Here is a 22,422-nt window from a genome sequence, read left to right as displayed (position 1 = left end):
GGGGGGGGGGGGGGGGCATCTGAGGCTAGCTTGTCCCGGAAGTGGGTGCAGATACCTGGATTATCCAGGTATCTGCACCCCCCTCCCCCTTGAAAGGTGCCAATTGTGGCACCGGAGGAGGGGAGGGATCAGATGAGCGGAACTTCCACTTCAGGGTGGAGGTCCGCTTTAAACCCACAAATGCTTTTTTTTACCACTACTATTATATTTTATATTGGCTTTTGGAATTTACAAATGCTGCAATTTAGAAATCAGATGAAAGGTTTAGCGCTGGAAAACACTTTTTGATATATAACAAGTGCATTTTATATACAACTATATAGATCAAACCAAAATGAGGGACAAATGAGGAGGAAAGAGGGACAGAGGGACATTGCACCAAATTAGGGACAGTCCCTCGAAATCAGGGACAGTTGGGAGCTATGCCATTGTTCTCTATGGTATTTTACAACAAGATCTCCTGAGTGCTGAAGGAAAGCATTATGGAGTCGGCCCCCGGGAAGGACAGGAAACTAAACTAGAACCTCAAAAAGGCAGGATTGAACATAAACGCTGGGTCTAAGGAAGCTGCACACCCCGAAAATGAATAGAAAAAAGGATAAGAGAGCAATTCCCCATGGAGTTTTTTAGCAGCTAATTGAGAGACATCAATTTTTATAAAAAAATGTAAAAGTTTTTTATTTTTTAGCTCTCAATGATGAATACATCACAAAAAATGAACATAATTAAAATATGAGCTCTGGTGTGTACAAAAGATCTGCAAATCTTCATATAATAATATATATACAGTTTCTCCTAACAAATATCTCCGTTTGATCAGAGCTCATATTCTAATTATGTTCATTTTTTATGATGTATCCATCATTGAGAGCTAAAAAATAAAAACTTTTGAATTTTTTTATACAAATTGATGTCTCTCAATTAGCTGCTAAAAACCCCCCATGGGGAATTGTTCTCTTATCCTTTTTACTAAACTAGAACCTTGGCTCTTCTCATATGTGATTCTGTCTACATTGGTTGTAGAGAAGAGCAGAATCTGCACACATATGTATTTATTATTAAAGTCACTTACCAAGAGCGGCACCCAGTAGTAATTCAAAGATGGAGCTTCATCAGAAATATAAGGTATTCTTCTTGTGAAAAAGAAGAAAGCCAGGACTCCTACAGATACATAAACATAGAAATAAAGCTTATTCAAAAAATGATCTGGCTTATGACATGCAGAGCAAAGGGCAAGGAACACATTGTGTTACAGCAGAACTCCGAGCAGGAGAATTCTCTATCAGTTCAAATGGCTTAATTGCAGGAATTCTCAGGATTTTATTGTATCCCATGTATTTAGAAATACGAACCTACAAGTGGGTGCCTAACTACCCTTTTACCTGAATAGGGCAGAGCTTTCACATCCCTACCTACTCCAGCCACAAAACTGATGCCCTTATCAATACGCTTGGTGTGAGGCCAAGGCCATGGGGGGGGGGTTATAACTTGGGGTGCACCAACAGTGGGCACAGTTGAACTGAACCATACCCGAGTTCAACTATCCCTCTACCCCTCTTCCCAAGGTTTTTCCTCCAGGAAATAAAGAGCCCCAAGTGCCGGCTAATGCATATAGCAAATCAAGCAAACGTAGTGCTTACTCATATGAGTAGGCACTACGTTTAGTGTGAAACGCGTCAAATGTTTTTGGTTCTGTATTACTTTGCTGAGACATGTACAGTGTGATCTTGATGTTCTAATAAAGGTACAAGAAATTTCATTTGGAGTGCGGCTGTGCAGAATTTTCTACTCCCCTTGATATCCCTCTACCCATGCCCCCACCCCAGTCTGCAATGATACTGGGTTATTAGACAACTTTCACACCAATGGACCGAACGCGTCCTCCAGTCCGTTTTTTGAGGCGGACCTGATCAGACCGTCCATAGCTCTCCTGACACCCGCCGGCATCCGATTCGATCTGGTCTGCCAAAAACAGACAGATGAGGACATATTGACCATCCGTCTGAGATGTGAAGGACTCATTGCCAGTTATCACAAAAGCTTGATTGGAGTTGTTGCCGCCAAGGGTGGCACAACCAGTTATTAGGTTTAGGGGGGCAATTACTTTTTCACATAACGCCAGGCAGGTTTGGACAGCTTTTTTCCCTTAATAAATGAAATCATCATTTTAAAACTGCATTTTGAATGTACTCTGACAGAGTGTGTGGCGAGGAGAGCCAATCAGTGGCATATCCTTGCAGGGAACATCGAGACATGTAATCAGGGCACTGATCATCAGTGCCCTGATTACAATAAACTGCCACCAGTGCCAGCAATCAGTGCTCAAAAGTGCCACCAATCAGTGCCCATTAGTGATGCCAGTCAGTGCTTGCTATCAGTGAAGCCAATCAATGCTGCCCATCAGTGTCACCTATCAGTGCCACCCATTAGTGCCACCCATCAGTGCCATGTATCAGTGCCATGTATCAGTGCCACCTATCAGTGCAGCATATTAGTGCCTCCTTATCAGTGCCACCTAATCAGTGCCCATAAGTGCGCCTCATCAGTGCCCATCAGTACAGCCTATCAGTGCCCATCAGTACCGCCTCATCAGCGCACATCAGTAGAGAAAAAATACTTATTTACCCTGTAGGTAAGTGGCTAAAATTGTACAGACAATCAAACGCGAGAAAAGAAAGATTATTTAATGTTTCTAAAACTATACAAAAAAAAACCTATAAAGAGACTTCAGTCTGTGCCCTAAGGTGGATACAGCCCTGGGTGGGAATATTAGATTGTAAGCTTCTAGGGAAACAAAGAATGGTAAAACAGAGCAAAATTCAGTACACCAGCAAAGCTTTGCATCCCCGTTCATTGGCGTTCTACCTCTCCCCCCACTATTTCTGAATGGCTCCGCAGAATAGAGAAAATAGCTGAAATGGAGGGCTTGATCTCTCAAGCGAAAGATACTCATACTAAATTTTATAAAACGTGGTCATGTTGGTCACATTTTAAGTGCTTGACTACATATAACACCCTAATATCTGTCCCTGTTTAGCTTGACCTGGGGACCCCAGCATAATATAATAGAATAAATGACATTTCACTGCTTTTATATAGCAGCTTGTACTCAATTCTGGATACTAATCCCTTATAAGGTAGACAACCATGTTGGTTGTAGCTCAGATTAAAGCCATACAGACCACTACCTTTATACATATAGTCTGATGTTAAGACTCAAATTATTTTCGCGCACAGTTTGATCCCATTAGGGGTGCGTGAGATAATATGGAATTTACAGATTCATTGTTACTCTAGTTTGTTACACTTTTTTTGGTTTCTTATGAGATGTAGGTATGCGACTAATATGACTATATGCATGTGTTGTTTAAATCAATTTTATCCAGCTTGGAGTAATTTCATCTATATGATAGATATTTAGAAGTGTGGTTTTTTTTTGTGTTTAATTTTTTTTTTTTATTGATCTATGCATTTCTATCTTATGCCAAATATCAATTCATATTGTTGCTTTATTTTCAAATTCTGTATTTCATAATTACAATGATATTCAGATTTATGTTTTACTATGTGTATGTAACATGCAATCTTTGTTTTATCAATAATAATCAATAAAAACATTGAAACAAAATTCAGTACACATTTTTCTGATCTGTATAGACAGGCCAGTTGGTTGTTAAAATATAAACCGATCACTTACCGACAGACCCTGCAACAAGAACTTTGCCAAGGAAAAGCAAAAAATCTGTGACTTTATCCAAAACAGCAACTCTGCAGAAATAAAGGTGACAAGTGAATCCAAAATGACATTGCAATGCTTGGAGGTATATACGAGACATTTATAACTGGCACCATGCTGGAGGTCATCGGTACTTCAGCTGGAGGCAGCCATTGCTTTTCCACTTAGCAGAACCAAAAAACAAGATAAAATGAATAACCAATTGAAAGAAAAAAAAAAAAAAAACACTCCGGAGATTTCCCCTATAGTACTAGCATTGCCACTAGATGTCCTCAGATGGATGGCCAGCATCATTCAACCCACTTCCTCCCAGCCCAGGTTGCCCTGGAATTGCCCCAGCCAGTGACTGGACAATGAAAGGAAAAGCAGCACAGTAATGAGCTTCTTGCTCTGTCACTCTGCCTTTACCTCCTATCAGCATGCTTCTTGGCAGCACATGAACTGATTGGCTCCTTGTGATGCTTCTATTTCTTGTGATCCCTCCCTGCAGTACAGAGAACCCCAAGAGACTGATACCAGGTCACAATTAAATTAAAGCTGATCTCTTTTGCAGATCTGAATGGCACACATACATACAGTTCTGTAATCATGAATACATCAATATTTACCGCTTAAAATGGTTGTAAACCCTTGCAAACCACTTTGACCTACAGGTAAGCCTAGATTAAGGCTTACCTGAAGTTTCATGAAATGACTGTTTAGGAGATATTTACAAAAAGACAGGCACCGCTCTCTACGGCACATAACGGCTGTCTACTGACACATAATGGGCTACTATGCGATGCATAGTAGTCCGTTATGCTTTACCTTTGCAGGGAGACAAAGAGGAAGTAAAAACCCATCAGGGTTTACTTCCTCTTTAACCCTGACAATCAAAGACCAACATCCCAGGAAAGAACATTTTTTAAAACAGCAAAGAAGTGGACTTCAAAGGTGCCATAACACATCAATCATAAAAAAGTCAATTTTTTTATTTTACTCCAGCATTAAAAGATATGTAAATACAAATACATGTATTATGTACAACAATCCCTTTCTGATTTTTCTAAATACAAACAAATGTAAAATCAAGCATGGAATATCATATACAATTTCTTATGTTGTTGACAAATGCTCTTTGCTCAGCATGTTTCGCCAATCAGCTTCTTCAGGAGCCATAAAGCATTATAAGTATTGTCACAACATCGATATTTAAAAGATTGACTAAACAGCCTTTGCAAGGAGTCAATAAAGTTAATGCATAAAGAGAGCCAGCCCCATGAGTAGTAAGCCATAGGGAGAAAAATTGGAAACACAGAGGACCCTTCCATAAGCTTGAAATTATACCAAGGTATACTAGTGTTTAATAGATTGATGGAAACATCATGGGAGCAAGGTATTGCTCTTTAGGGAAACTTGAAAATGTAACAAGTCAAACATGGGTTTGTATTTTCATATCTGTTGGAGCAAAATAAAATATTGACATTTTTATGATTGATGTGTTATGGCACCTTTAGACCCCTTTCACAATGAGGCGCTTTGCAGGCGCTACAGCACTAAAAATAGCGCCTGCAAACCGACCTAAAACAGCCGCTGCTGTGTCTCCAATGTGAAAGCCCTGAGGGTGCTAGCAGGATGATAAAAAAAAGTCCTGCTAGCAGCATCTTTGGAGCGGTGAAGGAGTGGTGTATACATCGCTCCTTCAACGCTCCTGCCCATTGAAATCAAAGGGGCAGCGCGGCTATACCGCCGGCAAAGCGCTGTTGCAGCACTTTGCGGTGGTTTTAACCCTTTCTTGTCAGCTAGCAGGGGGGCAAAAGCGCCCCGCTAGCGGCCGAATACCGCCGCTAAAACGACGGTAAAGCCGACGCCGCACCCGCCCCAGTGTAAGGCTGCATTCACACCTGAGCGTATCGTGTTTGAACGTTTTTACCGGCGTTTTGTCACACTACAACGCGCGACAACGAGCGTTTTTTAACTTCGGCGTTTTTTTTTTAGCCAATAGGAAAAATATTTTTCATCTTCTTATTTTTTTCTTGAGCAGATACAGCGTCAAAACGCCCGTAGAAACGCTCGTTGTCGCGCTAAACGCTCGAATCGAGCGTTTCCATTAGTTTCTATGGGAATGAAAACGCCCAAATCAGCCCAATTCGTGCGACAAAAAAGGGTCCGGAACTTGTTTGAGCTTCAGGCGTAGGGCTTCAGGTGACATGGAGTGGAGATGTGAACCATCTCCATTGAGAATAATGGATTTTTTCCCCTCCAGCGTTTTGTAGCTTCAGGCGTAGGGCTACAAAACGTTCAGGTGTGAACGGGCTGTAAAAGGGGCCTTAAAGTCCCTTTCTTTGTGGTTTCAAAAAATTTTCTTTCCTGGGATGGTGTCTTTGATCCCCAGATTTAAGTGGTACATTTAAAGTTTGTCAAAAAAAAATGAATGATTTATTCATTTATACAGTAATCAGTGGTTATTTTTAGCTCTGATCACTGTATAAATGTCAACGGTCCCAAAAAAGTGTCAAAAGTGTGCGATGTCACAGTCCCTCCAAAAAACGCTGATCGCCACCATTACTAGTAAAAAAAAAAAAATTATAATACAAATGCCATAAATCTATCCCTTATTTTGTAGAAGCGATAACTTTTGCGCAAGCCGATCAATATACACTTATTGTGATATGTTTTTACAAAGATATGTAGAGGAATACATATCGGCCTAAACTGATGAAAATTTTTATTTATTTTTTTAAATTTGGGTTATGTATTATAGCAAAAATTCGAAAATATTGCTTTTTTTTTCAAAATTGTTGCTCTTTTTTTGTTAATAGCGCAAACAATAAAAACCGCAGAGGTGATCAAATACCACCAAAAGAAAGCTCTATTTGTTGTAAAAAAATAATGTCAATCTTGTTTGGGTACAACATCGCACGGCCACACAATTGTCAGTTAAAGCGACGCAGTGCCGAATCGCAAAAAAAAAGGTCTGGTCACTTAAGCCCTGTACACACTATCAGATTTTCTGCTGATTTTTGTCTTCAGATTTACCAAAACCATATAATATGAGGTCAAACCTTAGGAGTTTTCATTTGTATGCAGTCAGGCAGGCTCTTGCACTACATGGTTTTGGTAAACCTGAAGACAAAAACCAGCAGAAAATCTGATCTGATAGAAAATCTGATAGTGTGTATGGGGCTTAAAGCGGGAGTCCGCCGTTTTTTGTTTTTTTAAAAGCCAGCAGCTACAAATACTGCAGCTGCTGACTTTTAAAATAATGACACTTACCCGCCCAGCACGCCAGCGATGTCGGCACCCGAAGCCGATCTCTCGATCGTCTCTTGGGTGCTGCCGTCGCCATCTTGGGTATGGGAATCAGGAAGTGGAGCCTTGCGGATTCATTTCCCGGTTCCCTACTGTGCATGCGCGAGTCACGCTGCGCAATAAGGATGGTCCCCGCTGTCTCTGGGATCCGTGTGTTTCCCAGCAGACAGCGGGGGACCTTCGAAAAGGGGCGTACCTTCTGCAGATATCTATGCCGGAAGTGGGTGCAGATACCTGTACTGTACAGGTATCTGCACCCCCCTCCTCCCTGAAAGGTGCCAATTGAGGGGGGGAGGGTTCCAATGAGCGGAAGCTCCACTTTAGGGTGGACCTCTGCTTTAAGTGGACAAATATATATATATTATAAATAATAAAAATAATAATTTTAATAATAATAGTTGCCAATCTGGAAATATCCAATTGGTTTTACAGGCTTTTACAGGCTTCTAAAACCTACAGCACTTCAACAATTGTGGAACTCCAAGTCCCAGCATGTGCTGCCTGATGCTATCTAGGACATGTAGTTCATAAACTGCTGAACGTATGGGAATGTTCATTCCAGATTAGGAGTAGGTTCACATCTATGCGGGCTGTGCGTGTTTTGTGCAGACAATTAATGGGCTGCTGTACCTGTGGGAAAAGCTGGGGAAAAAAATACAACGACCTTTTATTAAAAATTGCAGCTGCGCATTTTCACACATGGGAAACGTGGCAGGTCTGTTGATGCACGGGGGGGCCATTAAGATTTAATGTGCGTATGCTAAAGAGCAGCGCGTTTTGCCTGTGGGTGGGGAACGAGCGCGATTATGCACGCTTTCCTGATCCGCACAAATCTGATCCTAGGCATAACAGATATTTTGCTTTCTAATGTAATCAAATGTTTTTGTTGGGAATACAATGGTATTATACAATGCGCAACTTACCGCACAACATTCCTCATCAATAAGAAAAATGCATCTCTCGCCGACGTACAGAAGTTTTTTCCATAAATAGCAATCTGTAAGATAGAGAGAAGATCTGACCATCACCTCAATTGATTCAAATACTAAAATCTATAGAATAAATGCCATCAGGCCTGACCTCTGGCTGGGACATAGGGCAGCAAAAGAACTCAACACACAGCCATTAATGTCTAAACCGCTGGCAACAAAAGTGAGTACACCCCTAAGTGAAAATGACCAAATTGGGTCCAAAGTGTCAATATTTTGTGTTGCCACCCTTATTTTCCAGCACTGTCTTAACCCTCTTGGGCATGGAGTTCACCAGAGCTTTACAGGTTGCCACTGGAGTCCTCTTCCCCTCCTCCATGACGACATCACAGAGCTGGTTTATGTTAGAGACCTTGCGATCCTCCACCTTCTCTTTGAGGATGCCCCACAGATGCTCAATAGGGTTTAGGTCTGGAGACGTGCTTGGCCAGTCCATCACCTTCACCCTCAGCTTCTTTAGCAAGGCAGTGGTCGTCTTGGAGGTGTGTTTGGGGTTGTTAACATGTTGGAATACTGCCCTGCGGCCCAGTCTCCGAAGGGAGGAGATCATGCTTTGCTTCAGTATGTCACAGTGAGGGGTGTACTCACTTTTATCAGATAATGTATAACATTTTAATTATGCAGTGTAAATATTTTTTAATGCCTTTCCTATATAACGCTGCTGAATTATTATTTTTTTTGAATATTAGCGAATTAAATGACACTAAACTCATATTTATGTATTATACTCATATTATGTATTCATCATTTAGAAAAGTCCCTTCTATTGTGCTCAGCCTCCTCCAAATCTTCAAATTCCTTTTGTTTGCTGCTGTAATCTGACTTCTTGTTAGGGGGTGGCTACGTTCGATCTCCATGAACAAACTGTATGTAGAAACTTAGCCATCAGTGGCGGGCTGTAGATTAGGGTCGCATTGGGGTCCCCCCCCACCCCAATCCATGCGCCCGGCCCCTAGTCTCCATGCATGCATGGATTTCAATGGAGGTTTTCTTTTTCTTTTTAGAAGCATGATTAGGGCCTGGAGACCTTAATTGGCTTCAAAAAGAGTGGGCTCGGGGTGCAGAGCATTGCGCCCCAAGCCCACCCACTTGTGTGACATTAGCGAATAAATATATTCGAGTAAGGGGGCCAGGTCTGTTTGCCGCCCCCCCTTAAACATTGACCACCAGCCCCCACTGGTAGCCACCCTCTCTTGCTCGCTCCCAAGATGAACTATGGGATTTGTAATGTACTTAGAGCAATGTACATGACCACAACTAACGTTCATATTCCAAACAAACCATAATGTGGGGCAGGAAAGGAGGTTCAAGAGCTCACAGAGGACATTACAAGGAGGCAGAAGAACAGAGTAAGAAACCATTTCATGAAAAATAGATTGGACCACCACTAACTGCTTGCTGACCAGCCGCCGTCATTATACTGCGGCAAGGTGCCACGATCCCATAAATCGGCATAGGCGTACGTCGGGTCGGGAAGCCGCTTCTGTAGGCGTGCCATGCTTCAATTGGCCAGCAGGGGAGCCAATCAGCAGGTCCGGAGGACTTGATGTCTGCAGGCCACCCGCAATCGTGAGAGAACGGGGATCTCCGTTCTGACAGATAACAAAGATCCTGTCTTTCTGCTAGGCAGGAAGACAGATCTGTGTGTATCCCCAGTCACATCGTCCCCCATACAGTTCGAAAACACAAACAGGGAACACATTTAACCCTTTGACTGCCCCTGATGTTAACCCCCTTCCCAGCCAGTGTCATTAGTACAATAACGGTGCATATTTTTTGCACTGATCACTGTAATAATGTCACTGGTTCCCAAACAAGTGTCAAAAATGTCAGTTAGGTGTCCGATCTGTCCCCCACAATGTTACAGTCCTGCTAAAAAAAAAAATCACTGATCGCTGCTATTACTAGTAAAAAATAAATAAAAATGCCATAAAAATATCCCCTATTTTGTAGACGCAATAACTTTTGCGCAAAATCAATATATGCTTATCGTGATTTTGTTTACCAAAAATATGTAGCAGAATACATATCAGACTAAACTGATGAATAAATTTGTTTTTTGACTTTTTTTTGTAAAATGTTTTATAGCAAAAAGTAAAAAATTTGTTTTTTTCTTTTTCAAAATTGTCGCTCTTTTTTTTGTTTATAGTGCAAAAAAATAAAAACCGCAGGGGTGATCAAATACCACCAAAAAAAAGCTCTATTTGTGGGGAAAAAAAAGGACATTAATTTTGTTTGGGTACAACGGCGGCGCAATTGTCAGTTAAAGCGACGCAGTGCCGTATCTCAAAAAATGACCTGGTCGGGAAGTGGGTAAGTAGTGGATGTGTATGGATTATTTTTTGAGAATAAAGATACCGTTAAGTGTCACTTTAACACTGTAATTCCGCACACACACAGTCGGATTTCCCGTCTGGAAAAGTTCAACCGTGTGTATGCTCCATAGAACAATTGTTGGACTACCTAATGGAGAAGTTTTTCTACCTCGTACGTTTTCTGATTGTAGTACGAAGGGTGTCATATACTTTATGACTTGTAGATGTGGAGCCTTTTATATTGGAAAGACTATCCGAGAGTTTAGACAGAGGATTGGTGACCACTTATATTATTCAGAAAGTGGGAAACTTACCACAATTGGTAGACATATTGGTTTTTACCATCGTTTTGATACCACAGTGATCCAATTCTTTGTCATCGAAGTAGTCTTTCCAAACCCTAGGGGTGGAAATTGGGATCGAACGATCCTACAGAGGGAAACTCTGTGGATCGAACGACTCAACGCCACCCTACCACCAGGTCTCAATGAGACAATTTCTTACAAACCGTTTTTATAATAGGTGACGTTTAATATGCCACCAATAAAAAACCCCCCATATCCACTCCCCTCCCCCCCCCCCCTCCCCTTAAACTTCCTAAATAATTCTCTGGTGTACGTTTCTGTTTCTTTTTTCTGGGGGACTATATCCCCTGGTTATATATATATATCTTTGTATACCAAAAATGATGTATAATATGTTATATATTTTTTGGATATGTTTTTTGTTTCCCATGTTATAATTTTTCCTATGTGTGGGGAGATGTGCTTTGACCCCTAGAATTGAGGGACAATGCTTTATGGGTATTATGGAGTGTCCTTAATTTTTTTCCCCCCGGTGGACATGTGTTTCCCCTGGTCTGGACGATCTATTCGCCCGACTTGCAAGGGTTAACCTTTGGATCAATGATCCATTAGTGTTGTTTCCCTTGCGCACTGGCGCAGTAACAGTACAGTACTGCACCTGCGCAGTGTGGGGCAACAGACCACATGACGTTCGGACGCCGCCGGGACTTGGCGTACGTCCGACGTGGTGGTTGCTAGGCAATCCGTTCGGGCGCTCTACCAGACCGCCGAACGGACGCACCTGCGCAGTAGCGACTGATCAGTGCGCCTGCGCGGTGCGGAGAGGCAAACCACATGACGTCGGACGCCGCCGACGTCCGGCGGACGTCAGACGCTATGTGTGTTGGGGAGTCTATTTAACGGTCGAATTGACCGCTGAATGGACAGGTTCGCACGGACTCCATCAGGGCTGCATTAGGATATTGTCCCCGCTGACAGGTAACCACTATATATGATGTTATTTACTTATTTATGAATTTATCTAAATTCTTCCTTTGACGCTTTGGCTTGGTAATGCCTGTTGACCTCTTACCCTTTCTATATTCAAATGTTTTATATCCCTTTTGCAGTATTGATGGCCATTAAGCTATCTAACAGTGGACCTGGTATCTGATACTCAGCGAATGGTACAATACCCTTGCAAGCTTGTTTAACCATTTCAACCTTGGTGTCTTGTTTTTACACGATTTCTTGATTGGCTTTTTGGTAAGCCGACTCGCTTTTATTGTAACCCCCTTTGGAATTAAGGATTCTTATTTGGGTGAAGGGTTTCTCTCTTTTTCTCTTTTCACATTGCTCAATCCACATGGATACATTTGATTACTCACGTTTGGATTGTTAATAATCTTCACACATATATTTATATTAGATATTATGGTTTAAATCACTTTTTGATCTTATACCTTTGGAATTATATGTAGCCACTTGGACCATTTCACCTTCACTCCTTCTCCCCTCCCTTCCTTCCCCCTCCCCCTTCTCCCCTTTTCCCCCTCCCTTCCCCCCCCCCTTTCTCCCCTCCCCTCCCCCTTTCCCCCCCCCCCTTTTCCCTCCCCCCCCCTCTCTCCCCTCCCCTCCCCCTTTCCCCCCCCTTTCCCCTTTCCCCCCCCCCCCACCCCCCCCCCTCCCCTCTATCCCCTCCCTCCTCCCCCCTTTCCCCCCCCCTTTTCCCTCCCCCCCCCTTCCCCCTTCCCCCCCCCTCCCCTCTCTCCCCTCCCTCCTCCCCCCTTTCCCCCCCCCTCCCCCTTCTTCCCCCCCCTTCCCTTCTTTTTGTCCCCCAAAACCACGGTTTCACTCATCACGAGGTCCTTCCTTTCTTCTCCCCCTTTCTCTCCTTCCCTTCCCTGTTTTTCTTTCCCCCTTCCCCCCCCCCCCTTCCCTTCCTTAATTCAAGATATACTCCTACCTAATTGATAAATTATTATAATATTATTTATCCAGAGCCGGCGTTTACCAATCCCCCATGTTCACCGTGGGGGGACTTTGTGGATCTCCTTACCTGCAGCCTGTTTCTTGAAGTGGGGTGAGCGGATCTCCTTTTTTACATATGGGGAATTTGTGTATGTAAAATCAATAACATCATGATAACTGTATTGCTTATATTTTTACATGTGTGTATTATTTAATGATTGTGATACTTTTGTATAGATATCCTCCTGAAGAAGCGGGCCTTTTCCCGCGAAACTAGTCGAGGAAAATTATTGTGCATCCTCTACGGTTGAATGTTCCCTATGGAGAACCCGTCAGGAATACCTCAACTGTGATGTGCATACCATTGTACTCCTTCAAGTGATATTTCATTATTGTCTTGCTTTATATCTTGATTAAACATTATATTGATTTTAAATTTTATTAGTGTTCTTCTATTACCAAGTACCGGTATAGTCCAATCTATTATAGGGCTGAATGGAACTACATATGGGGTTGGTGTGAGCGACTACCCGGTACTTCCATTCGAAGCCCCCCCTTTTCCTTTAAAAACTACAAATTCTGGATGATGGTACGTTATACAATATTTATAATGATTTAGACCAGAGGCGATACTCATAATATGTGATATAGAACATTTGTTGTTGGACTTTCCGCCAACAAATGTTTGCTAGTAGATTTTCAAATTTTCCGCCAACAAAACTTTGCTGTCGGAAATTTCCGAACGTGTGTACACAAGTCCATTGCACAAAAGTTCACGCATGCTCGGAATCAAGCAGAAGGAGCCGCACTAGCTATTGAACTTCCTTTTTCTCGGCTCATTGCACGTCACCGCGCTCCCACGTTCATAATTGTTGGACAACATTTGTGTGACCGTGTGTATGCAAGACAAGTTGGAGCCAACAACCTTTGAACAAAAATCCACGGCTTTGTTATCGGAAAGTCCGATCGTGTGTACAGGGCATAAGACAAATTTATATCCAGCCAAAACTTTTTTTTAGTTTTGGAGAGAGTGAGGAATGGTAAGAAGGGTTAACCTTGTTTTTATAGCCATCTATTTAAGAGCCTTCCCCTCAATTACTTGTCTGCACCAGGGACACAGAAATAAAAATCGATTGCTATTGCATTGCTCCTGAAGAGAGAGCGATGTGTGCTCCAAAAGGCTTTGAGTTTTATGAAAGGTTTTATATCCTAATTGGAAGTTTTCTATTCTAGTATCCTTATGGGATTGCATTTTATGATTCTTCTAGCAATGTGGAAACCAAACAGGCAGAGGACTATTGCCATGGATTGTCAAACTGGCAGCTAATTTAGATTGTTGGCATTTAATCTACACTACAATCGATACGCTTAGAAAGAATATTCTGTTCTCTAGCAGATACACTGTCAATCTGAGTTGAAGAATAACCTGCTGATAACTGCTGATCCCCTTCAAACCGGAGGTGTTGTTCATAAAGACTGGTTGTGACAGAACACAGTTTGACCCCCTCGGCAACACACCAAAGTGAGCAGTATACGTTTGTTTGAATACACCCGATACTCACAAGTGGCACTCCTTGTGTTTTTTTCAGTGTTCCTTGTTCTTGTTTGGAAGGATCAATGTGATAGTAGCCTTGGAGCACCAAGTTGGAAGAATACTGCCCCACTGTTGGACTAATCCGGACTTCCTGCTTTACTTGGGGTTTTATTGTTGAGAAATAAAAAGCTGACAGGGGTTCTAGCCGTCCCCTACTCTACTTTAAAAAAATAAATAAAAAATCCACCAATATTCATAGAGGCATTTGTATTCCTTGTATTTTTTCAGTGTTCCTTGCCTCCTGTTTGGAGAGATCAACATGGTGGCAGTCTTGGAGGACCAAGTAGAAAGAATACTACCCAACTGTTGGACTATTCTGCTCCTCCTTCACAGGGGTTTTTATTGTTGAGAAATAAAAAGCTGACAGGGGATCTAGACTTCCCCTATCCTACAAAAAAATAACAAAATAAAATAATAACTGGTACTCATAGAGGCATTCCCATCCCTTGCATTTTTTCAATGTTGCTTGTTCCTTTTTGGAGGGATCAATGTGATGGTAGCCTTGGAGCACCAAGTTGGAAGAATACTGGCCCACTGTTGGACTAATCCGCACTTCCTGCTTTACATGGGGTTTTATTGTTGAGAAATAAAAAGCTGACAGGGGTTCTAGCCATCTCCTACTCTACTTTAAAAAAAAAAAAAAAAAAAATCCACCACCAGTACTCATAGAGGCATTCTGATTCCTTGTATTTTTTCAGTATTGCTTGCTCCTGTTTGGAGGGATCAACATGGTGGCAGTCTTGGAGGACCAAGTAGAAAGAATACTACCCAACTGTTGGACTATTCTGCTCCTCCTTCTTCACAGGGGTTTTTATTGTTGATAAATAAAAAGCTGACAGGGGATCTAGACTTCCCCTACAAAAAATAAAAAAAATAAAATAATAACAACTGGTACTCCTAGAGGCATTCCTATCCCTTGCATTTTTTCAGTGTTGCTTGTTCCTTTTTGGAGGGTCAGTGTGATGGTAGCCTTGGAGGTCCAAACTGGAATAATACCATGGCTGGACTATTCTGCTCCTACTGCTTTACAGGGATTTTTATTTTTGAGAAGAAAAAAAAAAGCTGACAGCTCTAGCCATTCCCTACTCTACTTTAAAAAACAAAAATCTACCCGAACTCATAGAGGCATTCCCATTCCTTGTATTTTTTTTCAGTATTGTTTGCTCCTGTTTGGGGGGGATCAACATGGTGGCAGCTTTGGAGGACCAAGTTGGAAGAATACCACCCCAGTGTACTACCGGTTAGGGTTGCTGTTAGAAATCATGGGGCCCTGTACAGCCTTCTTAATGAGGCACCCCAAGCCTGCCTACATCCCCCCCCCCCCCCACCCCTTCCAGAGTGCAGTGGAGCAGTGGCACTGACTATTTATTTGCCTACCCTCCTAATTTAAGCTCCGGTAAGCAAGTAGAAGCGGGGATGTGGTCTAAAAATATCATGCTCCTCCTGCATTACAGGGGTTTTATTGTTAAGATCTAAAAAGCTGACAGGGGTTCTAGCAACCCCCTACTGTACTTAAAAAAATAAATAAAAAAATCTACCGGCACTCAGAGGCATTTTGATTCCTTGTATTCAGTATTGCTTGCTCCTGTTTGGAGGGATCAACATGGTGGCAGTCTTGAAGAACCAAGTAGAAAGAATACTACCCAACTGTTGGACTATTCTGCTCCTCCTTCTTCACAGGGGTTTTTATTGTTGATAAATAAAAAGCTGACAGGGGATCTAGACTTTCCCTACCCTACAAAAAAAACAAAAAAAAAGAATAACTGGTACTCCTAGAGGAATTCCCATCCCTTGCATTTTTTCGATGTTGCTTGTTCCTTTTTGGAAGGATCGATGCTATAGAAGCCTTTGGAGGACAAAACTGGAAGAATACTGCACCACTGCTGGACTATTCTGCTCCTACTGCTTTACATGGATTTTTGTTTTTTAGAAAAAAAAAGCTGACAAGGGTTCTAGCCATTCCCTACTCTAGTTTAAAAAACATAAATCTACCGGTACACATAGAGGCATTCCCATTCCTTGTATTTTTTTCAGTATTGTTTGCTCCTGTTTGGAGGGATCAACGTGATGGCAGCCTTGAGGGACCAGTGTTGCTTATTCCTGTCTGGAGGAACTGATGTGATGGTAACCTTGAAAGACCAGTTTGGAAGAATACCAACCAACCGTTGGACTATTCTGCTCCTCCTGCTTTACAAGGGTTTTATTGTTGATAATTAAAAAGCTGACAGGGGTTCTAGCCACCCCCTACTGTAGTTTCTTCTGTTTGGAGGGATCAACATGGTGACAGTCTTGGAGGACCAAGTTGGAAGAATACAACCCCACTGTTGTCCTACCGGTACTCGTAGAGGCATTCCTTTTCCTTGTATTTATTTCAGCATTGTTTGTCCTTGTTTGCAGGGATTCATGTGATGGCAGCCTTGGAGGACTAGTTTGCAAGAGTACTACCCCACTCTTGGACTATTCTGCTCCTCCTGCTTTACAGGGTTTTTTTTTTGTATTGTTGAGAAGAAAAAATCTGACAGGGGATCCAGCCTTAGCTATACTGTATTAAAAAAAATTGTGTGCCTCTGTTGTCTTTTACCACTTGGCAACGCTGTATCCTGGCCTAGGCCGACAAGGCCCAGGCCTAGGGCAGCACTTTGGAAAGAGTCCCCACCGGCTTGAGCTGTTAGTATAGCACCAGTCTTCTGGGGTGGACTGGGCTGAGAGACAAATTAGTCTAGCGCCCCCATAAAGCATCCTCACTGCTTTCCGGTATGCGGGCGGCCCGCAATCTGCAACTGGGTTCTAATTTTGACTGTCCTCTCATCCTGGAGCACAAACCTTCCTCACTGTGCTATATGTTTTCTGCTGCCCCATTGGCATGGTTATATCTTCTTAGTCCTCTCCATAAAATTATCAGACATTTGTGCTTAAAAGTAGAACTATAGGCAACACTTTTTTTTTTCATTTTGGATAGAGTAAGGGAGAGTTATAGCCCCTGTCAGTTTATTTTTTACATTCCCTGTCCCATTGCAGAGATTTCCCTTCACTTCCTGCCCCATAGCCAAACAGGAAGTGAGAGGAAATCTATGCAAATTAAGGGAATCCATTACTCCCCCCCCCCCCCAGGCCCTCAGAACTAGTGTCCCCAAATTTCAGGGCAGATCTTAAACAGCAAGGGGTGTGGCCTTGACAGGAAGGGGTGGGTCATATTTAATTTAGGGGGTGCATGAGTTTATTCAGGCCTAGGGCAGCACAAAACCTAAATACACTACTGCCGTTTGGTGAAACCATGGTCACTAGGAGAATAAAGGAGGGGAAATCCTTTGAAGAGGACCTAGATAATAGTAAAACCTGACAGGGGATCTAACCCTTCCCCACTCTATTCAAATTTTAGAAAAAATGGCAAGACATACATGTTAAACAACAAAGTGATCCTTACAGTGCAATAGGTTCGTTGCGATGCGATGAGAATTAGTTGGAGGGTATACGTATCCCTAATTAACCTTTTTTCTTATATTTTTTCCCTGCTTGCTTTGAATAGTTACATTTATTTTTATCCACTCTGGAAGATTTTATCCCCTTCATGACCAGGCCATTTTTTGCTATTTGGCACTGCGCTACTTTAACTGGTGACGGACCGGTCATGCAACACTATACCCAAACAAAATTTATATCATTTTTTTTCTCCACAAACAGAGCTTTCTTTTGATCACCACTGAGTTTTTTATTTTTTGTGCTAAAAACGAAACAAAGAGCATACAAACATTTTTTTTTTACTTTCTGTTATAAAACATATCCAATAAAAAAATTATTTAATTATTTCTTCATAAATTTATGCCAAAACATATTCTGCTACATGTCTTCAGTGGATAAAATCCCAATAAGTGTATGTTGGTTGTGTGCAAGTTATAGCATCTAAAAACGATGTGATTTATACTGGAATTTGTATTTTTTATTATACTAGTAATGGAGGTGATCAGCGACTTACAGCGGGAAGGCAGGCAATCTGACACTAACTGTTGGTTTGTGTGGGAACTTGCCACTGACATCTCCAGTGATTCTAATGCCCCGTACACACGATCGGAAATTCCGCCAGCAAAAGTCCGATGTGAGCCTTTGGTCGGAAATTCCGACCGTGTGTATGCTCCATCGGACTTTTGCTGGCGGAAATCCCGCAAGCAAAAGAGTGAGAGCAGGTTCTCTATTTTTCCGACAGAAAAATCTCCGATCTGAAATTCCGATCGTCTGTAGCAATTCCAACGCGCAAAATTCCTACGCATGCTCGGAATTCGACACATGCTCAGAAACATTGAACTTCATTTTCTCGGCTTGTCGTAGTGTTGTACATCACCGCGTTCTTGAAAGTGGAAAGTTCAGAGAACTTTTGTGTGACCGTGTTTATGCAAGACAAGCTTGAGCGGAATTCCGTCGGAAAAACCATCCAAGATTTTTCCGACGGAAATTCCGCACATGTGCACGGGGCACAATACAGTGGTCGGCGCTAATATTATACACTGACAAAGTATTAATGACACTGGCTGGCAAGGGGTTAAACATCTAGGGCAATCAAAGGATTAACTGTGTGCCTAACCAGTGTTTATGTGTACTAAGCTAGGTGTTTTTACTAAGGGAAGTGATGGATTTTGTTCCCTGCTATGCAGGGACACACCATTCACCATTTATTACATAGGCAGAGCTTCGGTCTATGTTTCTGCCCTGACAAGGCAATCAAAGGGTTAAATGCGTACCTAACAATGTTTACTAACAATGTTTACTATGTGTAATGTGTGCTGATTTTACTAAGCAATGTGCCAGTTTTTATTCCCTGCCTAGCTGGCACATCGCCGATTTAGAAGAAAGCTCTGTGTTGTTTGCATACACAAAGCTCTCTCCCTCCGACGATCGGTCGGTCCCAGCCATAAATCATTGGCCGAGAACCACTGACCGGCATGTGCTGGAGCCAGTAACGGCACAGTCGGGCTCCCCCTCACATATACACGATTCTGTACACTGGCCCGCACTGTAGTAGTAAAACCTAAGTGCGCTGTCGGCAAGTGGCAATACAGAACATATACATACCATGATATAGGCATTCCTGTTTATAAACTTGATGAACTTTTCCAGGCACCAGAAGCAGCATTTCAAGCAGCACAACAGAAATCTTGCAAAGGAATTCTGGGAAGCTAAAAAGGGGAAAAGAATATGAAAAATTTTAACTTTCAGTGCTGTCACAAACTAAATTTGAAAATCTCCATTCTAAAAGCCTCTCCCCTCTCCCCTTAGTCCACATTTGTTAAAAACATCCCATTCACATGAGGCCGTACACTATTTATGCATCTGGAGCCACCAGGTGCTGCGTGCAGGCAGCCCGGGCACCAGGCATGGGTGAGTGGCCCCAAACACAGACTGTGTGCATTTTGGGGTGCTCAACCACACCCACATGCCTGTCATATTAAGCGCTATTAACCACTTCAGCCCCTGGAAGATTTGGCTGCCCAATGACCAGGCCATTTTTTGCGATTCGGCACTGCGTCGCTATAATTGACAATTGCACGGTCGTGCGACGTGGCTCCCAAACAAAATTGACATCCTTTTTTTCCCACAAATAGAGCTTTCTTTTGGTGGTATTTGATCACCTCTTTTATTTTTTGCACTATAAACAAAAAAAGAGCGACAATTTTGAAAAAAACACCATATCTTTTACTTTTTGTTATAATAAATAACTTTTTTTTTTAAATACATGTTTTCCTCAGTTTAGGCTGATATGTAAAAATATAAAAAAAAATCACAATAATTGTATTTTGATTGGTTTGCACAAAAGTTATAGCGTCTACAAAGTAGGGGATAGATTTATGGCATTTTTATTAGAATTATTATTAGTAATGGCGGCAATCTGAGACTGCAATATTTTAGCGGACAAATTGGACACTTTTGACACATTTTTGGGACCATTGACAATTATACAGAGATCAGTACTATCAAAATGCACTGATTACTGTATAAATGTCACCGGCAGGGAAGGGGTTAACACTAAGGGGGCGGGGCAGCAAAGGTGTTAACCAGTTAAGGACCAGGCCTCTTTTTCAGATTTGGTGTTTACATGTTTAAAAAAAGTTTTTTTTGCTAGAAAATTACTTAGAACCCCCAAACATTTTATATTGTTTTTTTTTCTAACACCCTAGAGAATAAAATGGCGGTCATTGCAATACTTTTTTTCACACCGTATTCGCGCATGCGGTCTTACAAGCGCACTTTTTTTTGGAAAAAATGCACTTTTTTGAATAAAAAAAATAAGACAACAGTAAAATTAGCCCAATTTTTTTTTATATTGTGAAAGATAATGGTACGCCGAGTAAAGTGATACCCAACATGTCATGCTTCAAAATTGCGCGCGCTCGTGGAATGGCGTCAAACTTTTAGCCTCAAAAAGCGACATTTAAAAAATTCTACAGGTTGCATTTTTTGCGTTACAGAGGAGGTCTAGGGCTAGAATTATTGCTCTCGTTCTACTGATCGTGGCGATACCTCACATGTGTGGTTTGACCACCGTTTTCATATGCGGGCGCTACTCACGTATGCGCTCGCTTCTGTGCGCAAGCTCGTCGTGACGGGGTGTTTTTAAAAACCTTTTTTTTTTTATTTATTTTAATTGATTTTATTTATTTTTACGCTGTTTTAAAAAAAAAAATGGATCACTTTTATTCCTATTACAAGGAATGTAAACATCCCTTGTAATAGAAAAAAGCATGACAGGACCTCTTAAATATGAGATCTGGGGTCAAAAAGTCCTCAGATCTCATATTTGGACTAAAATGCAAAAAAAAAAAATGACATTTAAAAAAAATATACCTTTAGGAGGTATGGGCGGAAGTGATGTTTTGAAGTCGCTTCCGCCCTCCTATGGTATAGAGACGAGTGGGGGCCATCTTAGCCTCACTCGTCTCCATACCCAGCTAGTGAAAGTACCCGATCGCCTCCGCTGCTACCGACGGCTCCGGTAAGCGGCGGAAGGTGCGGGAGGGCGGCGGGAGGCACCTCTCCCGCCGCCGATAGCGGTGATCTCGCGGCGAATCCGCCGCGAAGACCACCTTTATCGTACAGCCGACCGGCGCCTGAAGAGATGGATATCTCGGTTGTGGCAGCAGCTGCTGCCGTTACCGAGATATCCCTCTTCAAAAATAGGACGTACATCGTCGTGCGCTGGTTGGTAAGTGGTTAACTGTGTTCCCTCATTGTGTTCTAACTGTAGGGGGATGGGACTGTCTAGGAGGAGAGAGAGATTGGTGTCCATACATAGTATGAACACACGATCTCTCTACTCGCCTGAAAAAATGGGATTTGTGTGTTTACACACACAGATCCCAGTTCTCGCTCTGTCACAAGCGATTGCGGGTTCCCATCGGTCATAGTGTCTGCTGGGCACTTGCATCGGCTCCGGGCACACAATGCATAGTGGCCAAAAGGAAAAGCGCCGTAAGGTAACGTCGATTTGCCCAGCCGAGTCAACCTGCTGCAGTAAAACTGCGGCGGCTGGTCCGGAAGTGTTTAAACTCATAAGTAGGGATGAGCCGAACACCCCCCCGGTTCGGTTCGCACCAGAACTTGCGAACGACCCCCGCGTTCGGTACGAACGTTAGAACCCCATTGAAGTCTATGGGACTCGAACGTTCGAATTGGAAAGTGCTAATTTTAACGGCTAATATGCAAGATAGTGTCCTAAAAAGGGTTTGGGGACCTGCCTCCTGCCTCAGGGGACATGGGTCACTGCAAAAAAAAGTTTTAAAAACGGCCGTTTTGGCGGGAGCACTGATTTTAATGACGATTAAAGTGAAAAAAAAAAAAAAAAGTATTCCTTTAAATATGGTGCCTGGGGGGTGTCTGTAGTATGCCTGTGAAGTGCCACGTGTTTCCCGTGTTTAGAACAGTCCCTGCACAAAATGACATTAAACGGAAATAACACCATTTAAAACTGCTTGCGGTTTTAATGTTATATCTGGTTCCTGCAATATGGTTGAAAATCATTCAGAAAAATGGCATGGGTAGCCCTCCCTGCCCATTACCAGCCTATTTGGGTCTTGTACGCATATTAAGGGGAACCCCGTACCCATATTAAAAAAAGGAAATGCGTGTGGCCCCCAGGCCCTATATACTCAGAACAGCAGTATACAGGCGGTGCAAACAAGACAGGGACTGTGTAGGTTTCTTGTGTTAAGTTGAATCTGTTTGTCATTTTCAACCGGTACATTTTTAAAGTGTA

General features: G+C 42.3%; 1 protein-coding gene across 5 annotated transcripts in view; it reads right to left on the bottom strand.

Moving 5' to 3' along the window:
• The window catches only part of SLC44A5 (solute carrier family 44 member 5), a 293,848-nt gene that overhangs the window by 37,312 nt on the left and 234,114 nt on the right, over window positions 1-22,422 (bottom strand). For all 5 annotated transcript variants that reach the window (XM_077450433.1, XM_077450434.1, XM_077450436.1 and 2 more), the window contains 4 exons: window positions 19,245-19,348; window positions 7,951-8,024; window positions 3,698-3,768; window positions 1,073-1,161 (listed from right to left, as the gene is read on the bottom strand). In XM_077450433.1, the coding sequence (XP_077306559.1) occupies window positions 1,073-1,161; window positions 3,698-3,768; window positions 7,951-8,024; window positions 19,245-19,348 (338 nt within the window). The remainder of the gene's footprint in view (window positions 1-1,072; window positions 1,162-3,697; window positions 3,769-7,950; window positions 8,025-19,244; window positions 19,349-22,422) is intronic.

The sequence above is a fragment of the Lithobates pipiens genome, unplaced genomic scaffold (assembly GCF_037356315.1).
Source record: "Lithobates pipiens isolate NorthernLeopardFrog02 unplaced genomic scaffold, aLitPip1_a1.2 Scaffold_23, whole genome shotgun sequence".
NCBI classification, from domain to species: Eukaryota; Metazoa; Chordata; class Amphibia; order Anura; family Ranidae; genus Lithobates; species Lithobates pipiens.
This window is presented reverse-complemented; position numbering and strand designations above follow the sequence as displayed.